At 42.1% G+C, this 12,674-nt stretch overlaps 1 protein-coding gene across 8 annotated transcripts in view; it reads left to right on the forward strand.

The window, feature by feature from the left end:
* ENPP2 (ectonucleotide pyrophosphatase/phosphodiesterase 2) overlaps positions 1-12,674 on the forward strand; it is a 108,001-nt gene that overhangs the window by 23,883 nt on the left and 71,444 nt on the right. For 7 of the 8 annotated variants that reach the window (XM_047725974.1, XM_047725968.1, XM_047725966.1 and 4 more), the window contains exon 2: positions 4,718-4,820. In XM_047725974.1, the coding sequence (XP_047581930.1) occupies positions 4,718-4,820 (103 nt within the window). Of the gene's footprint in view, positions 1-4,321; positions 4,506-4,717; positions 4,821-12,674 lie in introns of those variants that run through there. The other variant, XM_047725972.1, reaches the window with a different exon arrangement.

The raw sequence follows: 12,674 nt of genomic DNA on the forward strand, positions 1-12,674 counted from the left end.
ATGGTTTTCCATTGCTCGAGGGCCAGGCAATAACACCCCAAATGACAGATGTAGCCCCACCTGAGCTGGCCCCTGCTAACCCCTCGGTCCTTGTGCACTACGCTCACTTTTGCTTTGCTGCTCTAGTCGACCAGCTAGCTGTCTTTCCGTATCATGGGTGCGCTGGCGCTCTACCCTACACAGAAGCTTTGCCCGTGCTGTATGCTCTGTCTAGTATCTTCTCCTCTCTTACCTCATTGGTCCCACTTACCCTGCACATCTCCACCCCACTGATACCCCACAAAGTCTTCCATGAGCCTCCTAACTAGATCAATGCAAAATTGTATGCTCTCATAGCCACATTTACCTCTGCATTTCTACACGTAGCCAGGTGCAACTTTGCTTTTATTTCTGTGTCTGTTTGATTGATTTTAGGGGGCTCAGGGGGCTATGCTTGGTTCAGCTCCCCATATACTCCTAGTGCCCAGAACAGTGCTTGGCATGCAGTGGAAGCTAATGAATATTTGTGCAATGAATGAAGATTCTTAGAGGAAAGAGATTGTTCTGGTGTGTGTGTGGTGGTGGTGGGGCATATGCTTAGATTCCATTGGAAGTAAGTGTCATGCATAGAGATTTACTATATAAATTGTGGTCATTGAAAGATGTGCCAGTGTTGATTTCAGCTTTCAATGGTGTAATAACTAATGACATAAGTCCTGTTCGCATTTGAATAGATGTATGTTATTTCTCCACTGGAGAACCCCCTGGGGCCATAGATTACCCATAAAACCTTGCATCGGTGGTTTAGAATCTTAAGTGGTGTCTGCTTTGTACACATCTGCTGTCCCGACTTGTGGGAGCAATTGTGCCCGCTCACTCCTCCATTAGCCACCATAATTTTTTGCTCAATTTAGATTGGTAAACCCCTTTTGCAAAGACTGCTATCCTGTTTTTCTCCTGAATTTTCTAACAGCCGGCAACCGCAGCAGAATTTAAAAGCAAGACTCAGCTCAGAGAGTTTTAAATTAAAATAGGGAGAAGACATGTGGCTGCTCTTTTCGTACTTTCTGAGCATATGTGCTGTATTTATGCCAAGAGATAACCGCTGAAAAATCAGGTGGTCAGTAACTGCCCAACACCGACCTCTAAGGGAATTCCAGGAATAGGGTCAAGTCGCAGTCAAGACGCCATGATGCAGTTAATTCTGCATCACAAGAAAGTGGATGTCGATAAAGGCTGAATCAGTTCATGAACATTCCATAATTACCGCAGGAGGCAAGAATGACAACCTTCAATTATGTATCTTTCGAATCTCACTACGAACCTCAAGCCCTCTTACCTTCATCAGGGCTCGGGAACAAGGATTCACAGAATCATTTCATGAAAGATAGACTGTGCGTTAGTTAGTATAAATGCAACTACTGTATCGTGATCAGGCAACACACACACTGCCGCTTTGTGCCACCAGCAAAGTAAATAAAATTCTGTTCTGCTGCTTACAGTTTGGAGATGATTCCCATCGAGGAACAGCCACGGTGTGTCATGAAGAACTCTCGACTTTTATGTCCACTTAATAGGGAATAAATGCTCTTCATCATGTATGAAAATGACATTAGGAAGGAGACCAAGCAATTCAACACACAGGACATAAACCAATTATCTCAGAATAATTTATTCCAATGCTCTGTTCTCTCAATGTGTTTCTGACATTACTTGTGTCAGAAAAACCTACTGCAAAGTTCTTGTCTGACCTCGTTTCTTCGCCTTGCTTCCTACACCCATAAGGGTGAATCCAAATCTTGGGGAGCAGGCCACAAATCCTGGCCTGATTCTAATGCCCAATAAAGCTTGAGAACCACAGAGTGATTACTAAGGCCTGAGTCTGTCGCAAGATTTGTTATAGTTCTGGGTTTTTTTTTTGTTGTTTTTTTTTTTTTTTTTTTCTGCCAGGGGGCAGTGTTCTCTGACATATGGCTGGATTGATAAACCATTCTGGAAGTTAATTTGAATCTTTCTCCTACACTTTCTTGTTTACTGACCCAGCCACGGAGGGCGTTATTCCAGAATCTTAAACTACCAGATTAGGTAGACTTTCTTGATTGGGTTGTGTTAACAGAAGGTTTGGGACCACATTCCAGTCACTTGGTTGAGTTTCTAGACCTATGGTACATGTTTCCAGATTTTTTTGGTTTTCTGTTTTTGATAATGAAAGGTAATTGTATTTTGTAGTCGATTTGATGCCCGAGGTGGGGACTTCGGTCATCCCCCGAGAGGTAATTCATCATGAAGTCTTGTAATAAAATTCTGTTTAACTCTGTATGGTTAGATGGTGTGGGTGTGGGTGTGTGTGCGCGCGCGCGCACGTGCGTGCACACATGCACATGTGAATATGTGTGTTTTAATGGGTTCCGTGTGCACAACGACCTGAAGACAAAACTCCTTGACAGGACGGTTGATGGAAATAATGCCTGAGCTCAGTCCTCTTGGATAATTGGTAACAAGTGCTGTACAGAAGCCAATTATGGATCGACTATTACACTTAAGGCTTTTTTCTCTGCACAGCTTCACTGTATGTCAAAAAAAATTAATGGATGATGCTCAGCTTCTGAGTCTTTTTCCCCCCCCAAGGGGAGGCTTCATTATCCTCAAGCTGGGTTTCTATAATCAAATGTCAGACAGAATCTGAAGTTGTTGGCAAGGGCCAGAGAGGTTAGAGAGAAGGGGAAGCAGGGTTTTGGGGGAACATTCGGAACACCGTTGGCATACAATGCGAGGCAATCACAGGTTTGCCTTGAGCTTTTCCTTTTCCGTGTATCGTTTTCTGCTGTAAAAAGCAAGGCTGCACCTTGAACTTGAACCTGAGGAGCAGAGGACTCTTACACAGGGCGAACATCCTTCGTAAGACTTGCCAAATACCCGACTCCAAATCATTTCAGTACGGCACCGAAAATAAAGCTAGGGACTTCTGGAGAAACATCCACAAGCCTGCCCTCTCTGCGAGAGTACAAAGCTGAACGGATTCTAGAAAGGCAACTTGAAGTTTGGCCGTGCGTTTTCCTTTTCTCAATTAGCTGTTACTGAATTCTAGAATATATAATGAAACCCGGGCCTACTGTGCAACCCGTTGTAAACAAGGTCTTGCTTTTGTGCTCTCGTGTTTGATTTGAGCAGAGCTACTGCCCGGTTCACAATCTGTTACACGCTAAGTGCTGTATTTGTTAAAGTACACACATACCCTCAGCCGAGATTGATGGTTCCCCCCTCCCCCGCCCCGCCCCCCGGGCACAAGGGAAACCGAAGTCAAGTCTTCTTCCCTCCTCTGAATCTTAAAAGCAGACAATATTTAAATAACTTTCAGATTTAGAGACCTTGATTTCTTTCAGAAGCCTCCTGGTTGCCAAATGCTTCCTAAAGAAACTTAACATTTTAACATTTACGACGGCCTTAGAGGACAGCATTCGGGGGTGGGGGGGCGCCACTAGAGGACAGCATAACTGGGGAATAATCAGGGAAACAATTTTAAAGCTAACTTCTTGCTGCCATTGGGATTTCCTTCCTAAATTCAATCACTAATAAAGCTTCCCCATCCAGCCCCTTCCCCTTCATCCTCCCCTTCTCTCCCCTCCCCCTCCAAATATAAACCAAGCTGACAGTATTTTTTCAGGAAGAAGAGACAGGCTGAAGTTATTTTGTCCTTCCTCACAGGGCAGAAGGACTCTCTGCTGCTTAGCTGGCATTCCCAGCATTTTGATAAAAGTTACTTCTTTAAATGCTAACAATACCACGAGGAAAAATAATGCTATCTCTGGTGTTTCGTTACAATCTTGGGAGATTTTATCGTGAGAAATATTTGAGTAGTCGGGAGTAGCTGAGAATGTGGCAGCAGGGACAGGGTCATTTAAACTGCCAGAGAAAATAAATAAATGGGAAAGACAGGGAAAGTTGTTAGGTTCATAAATTATAAAACTTTCCTTGTGTGTGTGTGTGTGTGTGTGTGTGTGTGTTTTAAATAAAGCCGTGAGGTTGACTACATTGAATAACGACATTGTAAACCTTAAAAGCTTAAAGCTGGTGGAAACCCTTTTGCAGCTCTGTTTCATTTTGATCGGATCAAATACATTTGGTTTCTTTTTTAAAAACCATGTTTTTGTGAGGGAAGGAAAATGAACATGCACTGTTATTAACCACAGCAACATAAGAAACCCTCATGTTACCAGAGGAAACCACATGAAAGTGTGTGTGTGTGTGTTAGGGGCGGGACCGATAAGGGGGTGGAGAGAAGGAGACGGATGTTTCAAGCCTCTCGGGCTCAGAGCTGCCATTTGTGAACCAATCGTGATGAAATCAAGCTCCGGACAAATCAGAGGAGGCTGTCAACCTCCCAGGTGGGATTACTTGTAGTTAATAGACTGGACTCAGAGCCCCAAAAAGCAGTGCATTCAGTGTAGGCAAAAGAGAACGCACTGCAGAAGGCTTTCCAAGAACCCTCGGCCATGGCCAGGAGAAGCCCGGGCCGGCCCTATCAGGTAGGAGAGATTACGGCATCGCTGGGGAAGGACTGGAGGGGAGAACTGGTCCGTGATTTGGGATTTTTTTCTTTTTGTTTTTAAAACTGAAGACAGCGCTTTGTGGTGCATTTCGGAAGTCATAGGGTAGGGTGGTGATGTTGAAGTCCTTTCAGTTGCCTTCGTGACATCCGACTCATTGGTTTGACACCTCAATCTCCTTATTCCTTTAGGTCATATCCCTGTTCACTTTTGCTGTCGGAGTCAATATCTGCTTAGGATTCACAGCAAATCGAATAAAGAGGGCAGAAGGTTGGGATGAAGGCCCTCCTACAGGTAAGTGTGACCACTGCTCGTGCTGTCAGTCCTTCTAAAATACTAGGCACTGGATAGTCCATGTGAGCTGCTCACAAAATGCATCTTTAAGCTAACCTTTCAGTGTAACTAATTGAGTCCTAGATTTCTTCGGAGTAAAAGAGCTCTGTGTTTAATTCAGGTGAGAGAATGTGGTTTCGATTACAAGAACATGTAGGCTCTCTCCGTGATAACAGGCTATTTCAATCTTTGTACTCTGAAACTCACACATCTTAAGATAAAATTAAAACTCTCGTTAGCAGACAAGGCTGAGAGAGAAGTGGTGGGAACAGGTGCTGGTTTAATATGGGAGATACATGACTTTGATTTATTGTCACATGACATAGGATGTAGAATTTGTCTCCAGAAACTTCTGATCTACCAAAAAAAATTTATAAAGGGGGTGTCAGTGAGCAAAAGCAGTGAACTGTCTTTCTGAGACTTCAGAATTTAGGACTATGAGATTATGATTTACCTAGAATAGGAAAAATATAAGAGAGAGGAGATGCTTTGAAGAGCTCCCAGGATTGACTTGCACCCAGTTTTCTCTTTTGGCATAAGGGCAGGTAAGTTTTAATAGTGTACCTTGACTTAACTAATAGAACCAAAGAGAAAGAGTTTCCTTTTACAATACGCTGTGCCGTAAGCAGTGTGGGAATTCTTATAAAGGAGCTCCTTGTGCAGGCCGAGGGGGCTTAACTACCGGGTCTTAAGTAATGAGTTGGTTAATTTCCTGGAAATTGGAGCTGCTGATGGTTTTATAAATAAAAATTACATATTAAGTAATGGGTACTCTAGGGGGCAATATTTTCTTGACTTTCTCTGACATCTCAGCATGTTTGTCTGCCTTCCTGCGGATTTTGAATTTCTCTGTATGTTTTGACCTGACTGATCTCAAAGACCATCACCTGTCTCTACTGAGCCAGCATGAACTTTTATTAACCAAGTCATTGTATATATATATAGAAGGAATAGTAGGTCTTCCTTGCCTCAAGTAAGTTGCTCTTTGTGTCATACCAGAAGATTGAAAGAATAATATGAGAAGTAGTTTAGTGAGTCCAAGTGGGGTGTGGTTGGGGTGCAAAGTGAGAAAATAGATCATAAAAAAATGCACCCCCAGGGAGCCAAATGGACAAAATGAGTTGTCTTCTGTTGGGGAGAAAGAGGAGAGGAGATCACTGGGCTGGAGAATCCCGTTTTTATTAGTAACAAACGCTGTCTTCAAAGACCTCTTTTTCTTGTTCTAGACAAGTATAATTCCCATTAGCACTGACGGTAACTGCACAGACTGACAGGGGGATTGGAGCCTTAGTGTTATCCTCTGGGCAAACGAGCAGCTTGAGAGCCCACTGCTGGTTCTTTCTAGTGCATCCTAGAAGGAACCTCTTTTCTGCCTCAGAGTCCTATATTACGCCAAAACCAAGAGGACAAGCTGTTTTCTTAATAAATGTGTAAAATGAAGTAATTCATTATTTTCATAGTTGATTTTTTTTTTTTTGGCAAACAGTCATGAGGCCCTGGACTGACCACTCGGATCCTTAGAATCTGCGGTGTGGCCTTGGGCAAGTCACTTGGGATGTCTGTGTCCTTAGCTATATAACGAGAAGCAGGCCTAGATGATTTCTAATTTTCCTTCTGGATTTAAAAAAAAAAAGCTCATGATTCTATCCCTTCTGTTTCATTGATCCTTGAATTTGGATGTGCTCTACTGGAGAACGTGGAAAGTATAGAACAGATTTATTAATCCTGAAATATATTTTGTGCATAATTACTCCCATACATTCTAAGAAGCAGCTCTAAGAACTACTTAGTCTATGTTACGTCTGTAAAAATAATGTAATCTATATTGTAACGTGTACATCTAAGTGATCTTAAATGTAGTACAGAATATTTGCTTCTTGAATTATTTAATTAAATTGTGGATTATTTTATTTATGGTATCTTCTAAAATAATCTTAGTGGAAATCCTACCTCTTTGAATCTTAGTGGGGATATGATGACGTTTACGTCTGAGTTTTAGGATTTTGGTATGCCTGAACACTTCTTATTTTTAATTTATCTGTTTTGATAGTTTACCAGGGTTTGGGGCACTAATGGTTGATTTCTCCTGAATAAAGCCCTGAGATGTACTTTGGAAACCAGGATGAGTGCGTCATGCAGAGAGTTTAATCATGTTCATCTTTTTAAAATGTTCTATGTGCCCTGAAAGGGCCTCCCTCAAATAATGTATGAGGCCGGTTACTCTGTAAGCAAGGCCTTCACATCAGAAAACACTGGGAGAACTTTTATATATGTATTAGGACAAGATACTAAAAAGGAAAGGCAGCCATTCCAATTTTCAGCAATGCTTTCATGTTCCAGAGAAATCCAGAGAAGCTCAGTGCTCCAAGACAGTGTGACCAAATGGAACTCAAAGGGTATTAATTTATGGCTAGCTTCAGACTGTCCAGAGTAAGAGCTCCCATTCAAAAGCATGCACCTTCTTGCTTCGTAAACGTAGTTTCTCAGAGTCCTCAGGAATAGGTGAGAAAGTTCTACACATGGGGCAGACCCTCACTGCTGTACTCTGGACTGGGATGTTAGTTTCAAGGCTGTGGCTGTGCAAACAGACTGTTATAATTAACTAACTAGCACACTTGTTGGCTGGTTTATTGTTAGGGCCTAGTGACCCATCGGAAGTAATGGTAGAATGGGATTTCTTCTACCAGATGGTAAGAGATCCATGGATTTCTTAGGAGATATGAAACGAGCAGAGCTAAGTATAATTCTCTTGGATAAATATAATGGGCAATCAGGTGCACGGGATGGACGGAATATGTTTTCAAAGAAAACGTAAATAGGAAGTGCACATCCGTTTGACATCTTTGTTGCATATGTCTGGGGGTAGCCAGCTTGATTTACCTTTAAGGTTGTGAGGGAATTTGTATGCATACGTGTGTGTGTGTGTGTGTGTGTGTGTGCAGTCACAGACATATGTGTATGTGTATGTTTGTGGTGCGGAGTGGAGGCGATTTCATTGAAATCTGTGATGGATTCCCTTTTAGTCTCCAGATGGAAATGGGCTATCCTCTGAAACACAAGACACTTAATACTTGCAAGGCACAGGGAAGTTTGTGAGCTTGTGAGTAACTGGCAAAGAGATACTCGAAAGCCCACCCAAATCGTCATCATTTTTAGTGACTCCAAAGCTTAAAAGTATGTGAGTGTGAATGAAATTCGTGGGCAGATAGACAAGGAGGAGTGTCTCTCACAGCTTTATGAGGAAAGTGAGTCTTTGTGAATCGCAGAGAAGACAACCATGGTAAGAGGGACGAGAAGGTTCGTGTTCGTCCATTAAGTCTGAGAATCACCTTCTACAATAAAAAAACTGTCTCGATGATGGCAGAGCAGCATGTAGGAAACTGCAAAGCAGACAGATACAACAGCCATGATTCTGGAAGGAAGACCCTGTCATGACTAAGATCATGTTTTGGGACTTGATGTTAAATAAAATGTGGAGTCAGGGGTGTTTGTTTATTGAGAGAAAGACAGACAGAGAAAGACAAGGAGGGGAGGGACAGTGGAAGAGGGAGAGAGAGAATCTTAAGCAAACTCTGTACCCAGGATGGAGCCCGACACAGGGCTTGATCTCACAACAATGAGATCATGACCTAAGCCGAAATCAAGAGTTTGTCGCTTAACCGACTGAGCCACCCAGGCACCTCAAGTCATGGGGTGATTTAAGTAAATGGAATAAAACTTTGCAGAGTAGAGTCTAAGGAGAGCACAGGTCATTCAGGGCTTTGTTAAACGAAGCTCTGGAATAGGGTTTTTTCATTTATCTTAAAACTATACAGAATTCTCTATCTTGTTGGTATACACAGAAATCTTAGTCCCCCATAGTTACCACACAGATTCTCAAACCAAAAACCTTTCCAAATCATGTCTTCATCAGAGTCATAGACTGTGTACAGAATTTGAAAAATCCTTTGTGAACAAAAACAGTGCTATAGCTGTATTCAGATGATCTAAAATTTTAACCAGGCCCTTTTTAGCTCAGATTAGCCTGAGGGTTCGGATTTTCCAATCAGGTAAACAGGGATAATGTTGCCTTTTTATCGGAAAAGGTTTTTGAAAACAAAATGCCATATTAGGGGTGATGAGAATATAAGGTGTTAAGTATATGATGATACATTTAATTTATCTTCACTTATGTTTGAAGGCCAGTGTCTAAACTTTTACCTTTTCAAGTTGCTAGTACCTGTGATTTCAACGACAATATTTCCTTGTTTGGGGGCAGATTTGCAAACCATTCAGACATACTCTACTGACTACCATCCTAAATGCTACCTGAGGGGTTCAAAAGTTGAGCTAAAGTTTTTAATCTATTTTATTTATGTCGCATAAATCAGTTTTCTTCTAGTATATGAGAACTTTCTACATGAGAATGTTATGTTTATAAATTCTTTAAAAGTGCAGGTGTCTGAAAACTTCCCAGGTAGGCCCATTTACTGAGAAAGTTGGTCCAGAATCTGACAAGGAGGAGAGAATAGTGGTGCCGCCAGAGTGGGCATCTATAGGAACTGATGTCTTTAGGAAGCAGAGATACTGACATGGAGACTTGTCTGTAAGGGCTACTCCCTGTGGGATAAGGTCAGTCATATCAGGAACACATGGCCACGGCAGTATGAGAGAGTATGACCAGAAAGGATGAATCATATACTCCAGAAGAGGCGTAAGACAACATGAAATGCTAGAGTTGGTCAGCATCTTGAATGTCGTCCATGTTGACAGCCTCCTTTCCCTGTGGTTTCTACTTCAGACACGGCAGGCAGACAGAGGAGAACCAGTTCTGTGTCAGTGCCCTTAAACAGGAGGCCGCATAACCACAGCCCACAGCCCCTTGTAAGGCTTCCCTCTCACTTTCAGGAAGCACTCGGGCTGAGGACCTCAGAGAACGGGAGGAAGAGACAGGGCGCCATCTCTCAGACCCTGGACACAGGGCCACCGCACAAAGCTTGAAGAAAGAGTCTTCCAGCTTTAGGAAATGAAAGGTTTTCAAACTTCTCTACTGCTTCCCTCACTGATCAACATCCAAATCTGAAAATTTCTGTTTTGCAGAGGGATTTAGAGGATTGATGGGGATTAGAGGATGATAGGATTGGTCGTCTGGGATGAACTCATGGGTAGGTCACCACTCTTGTCATGGATTACGTCCTTTCCCAATGGCCTATTAAATTATCGGTAGTTTTTCCCCATATAAATGGCACCAGAATTCTATGACACTGCCTCTGTGTGGTAAGATGCCTATGTATGGTAAGATGGAACATTGTATTTGTTTTTAAAAGATTTTATTTATTTATTTGACAGACAGAGATCAGAAGTAGGCAGAGAGGCAGGCAGAGAGAGAGGGAGGCAGTCTCCCTGCTGAGCAGAGAGCCCGATGCAGGGCTCGATCCCAGGACCCTGGGATCATGACCCGAGTCAAAGGCAGAGACTTTAACCCACTGAGCCACCCAGGCGCCCCCATTGTATTTTTTATTTTACCCTTTTAGAAAGACTTCATTTATTTATTTATTTAGAGAGTAGGTGGAGGGGAGGGGTAGAGGGAAGAGGAAGACAGAGAATCTCAAACAGACTCTTGCTGACGGTGGAGCCCAGTGTGGAACCCAATGACCCCAAGGTCATGACCTGAGTTGAAAACAAGAGTCAGATGTTCAACTGACTGAGTCACCCAGGTGTCCCAATGGAATGTTTTAGAAATAAGATTTTACTTACCTAAATGAAAACAATTTCACTTGGGTCTATCAGAATTATGAATTTGAGTGTAATAAATCACATTTTTACATTGGTATTTTTTAAATCACGAAATGCTTTTGTGAAAAATAAGGAACGTGTAACACGTTTATGCCTCTCATATATGTACATATATACCTGACTTAAAATTTGAAGTCCCTATTTTAAGAAAAGGGTCTGTAGAGACTGTAAGAGTTATTTTTTAAGATTCTGGAACTGAGTTGCAACTTTAAGCAAAATAGCATTATTTAAATATGTAACAAGGAAGGCAGCAATAGAATTTAATCTCACAAAAGCACCGGCAGATGTCTCGTATGAAATTCTAAACCTCCGTACTTCTCCCACATTTTCGACTTGATCCTTTCTAGGTGTTTGTTTTTGTCATTTGTCTTCCTTGTTGGTTCTGAACTTTTATGGGCGTCTCGGTAATTATGAGACACCACAAGTCCTCATCACACTGATCCTGCAGTTTTTATCACCCCATTCAATAAGGTATGGAACCTGAGCGCTCAGACTGATGTACTCCTGATTTAGGTCACGTAAAGGAAAGCCTTACAGATTTTAGAATTTAGACATATAATAAGTCAGAGAATCTTTCTGTGTGGGACCGGGTTAACATTTTCCAATAAAAAGCCAAGACCTAAGATCTGTCCTTAGGCTGGTGTGGGGCGGAGGGAAAGACATGAGACATGGGTATGGAAGGAAAAAGCCAGAAAAAAAGAGCATGGGGATCAGAGCTTGTTATGGAAGATGGCGGGGATGGGATGGGCCCTGGAAAGGCAAAGTGAATGTGGCTCTACTCTATCACCTGATTTGACTAACAGAGGTGCGGAAGTTCAAATTCTTCAGATTATTGGACTGGAAGGACTACATGGATCCATTCATCTTCCCACTTCTCTTGCTGCCATTGTCAGCAGAGTCCAAGCCAGCCAAGAGTGAATTTGGCATGTGTGTCCCCAGTTTGTACTGGCCCCCGAACTTAGCCTTACTTGCAAGCTGTTGGTAAACCTTGAGTCCAACACTTTTTACCATTTGTATATTTGCATGATGAACACAAGAGCAACGCTTCCTTCACAAAGCTGTCTTCCATTTAAGGCTTGGCAAAGAAGATTATCATTGGGGGAAGTGACTGAGAGAGAATCAATTATTTTCAAAAACAAAGTGGGGGATACAGTCAGAGAATAATCAATCCGGTAGGGATACAGTAAAAAATCACGTGACTGACATGGATGGAGAAAGGCTTAAAATGGCTAAAATTCCACACAGATGTTTTAAAAGTAAAGAGAGAAACAGGGAAGAGATTGTGATGCAGGAAAAGCAAAGGGCATGCCCAGAGGAATATTTCAAATGTGGGCTGGACGCCATAAAGAAGAGAAGACGGGATGAGTCAGCAACTACGAACAATGTGCCTTTGGACCTTGTAGCATCATCTCAGTGATAAGCCTAGCTGAGAGTATTTGTGTATGTAGCTTGTGGGAGTGAATTCTGCTCAGAATTTATTAAATGGCCACAGGGTCTGTCTAAGCGGTACCCCTAAATAAAAGAATAATTCAATTATAAGTGTTTTTCTTATCTTTATTTTTATTATAGGGCTTTCTCTATTTTTACTTTTTGCACATCTCAACCTCTCCTCCCCCTGCAGTTTCTTATGGCCCAGCATGCACTGTTGCTAGGTTGGCCAAAGTCAATAGAAAAGTGTGGTTTTTGAACCAGAGGTACGGCACTGCATTGGAAACCCGACATTATTTCCTAAACTGAGCTGGTGCGGTTTGTACGTGTTTCAACATCCCAGAATCAACCATGCACAAGCGTTTCACATCTCATGGTCTAGTGAATCTGTTTGCTTTACTTGAACTGATCTGATGCCATAAAGGCTAGGATTGGGTGACTCTGACTTTTAAAAGGACAAACGACTGAGGGATGGGCGGGATGTTCAGATAAATGGCTTCAGTGAACCTGGAAATGTTATTTAACTTCTGTTCTCTGCCTGCTTCTTCTGTTTGCTTGTTTTCAAAAGTAATACATGCCAATTGTAAAAAAATGAAAAATTCAGACACAGAA

The sequence above is a fragment of the Lutra lutra genome, chromosome 4, assembly GCF_902655055.1.
Source record: "Lutra lutra chromosome 4, mLutLut1.2, whole genome shotgun sequence".
NCBI classification, from domain to species: Eukaryota; Metazoa; Chordata; class Mammalia; order Carnivora; family Mustelidae; genus Lutra; species Lutra lutra.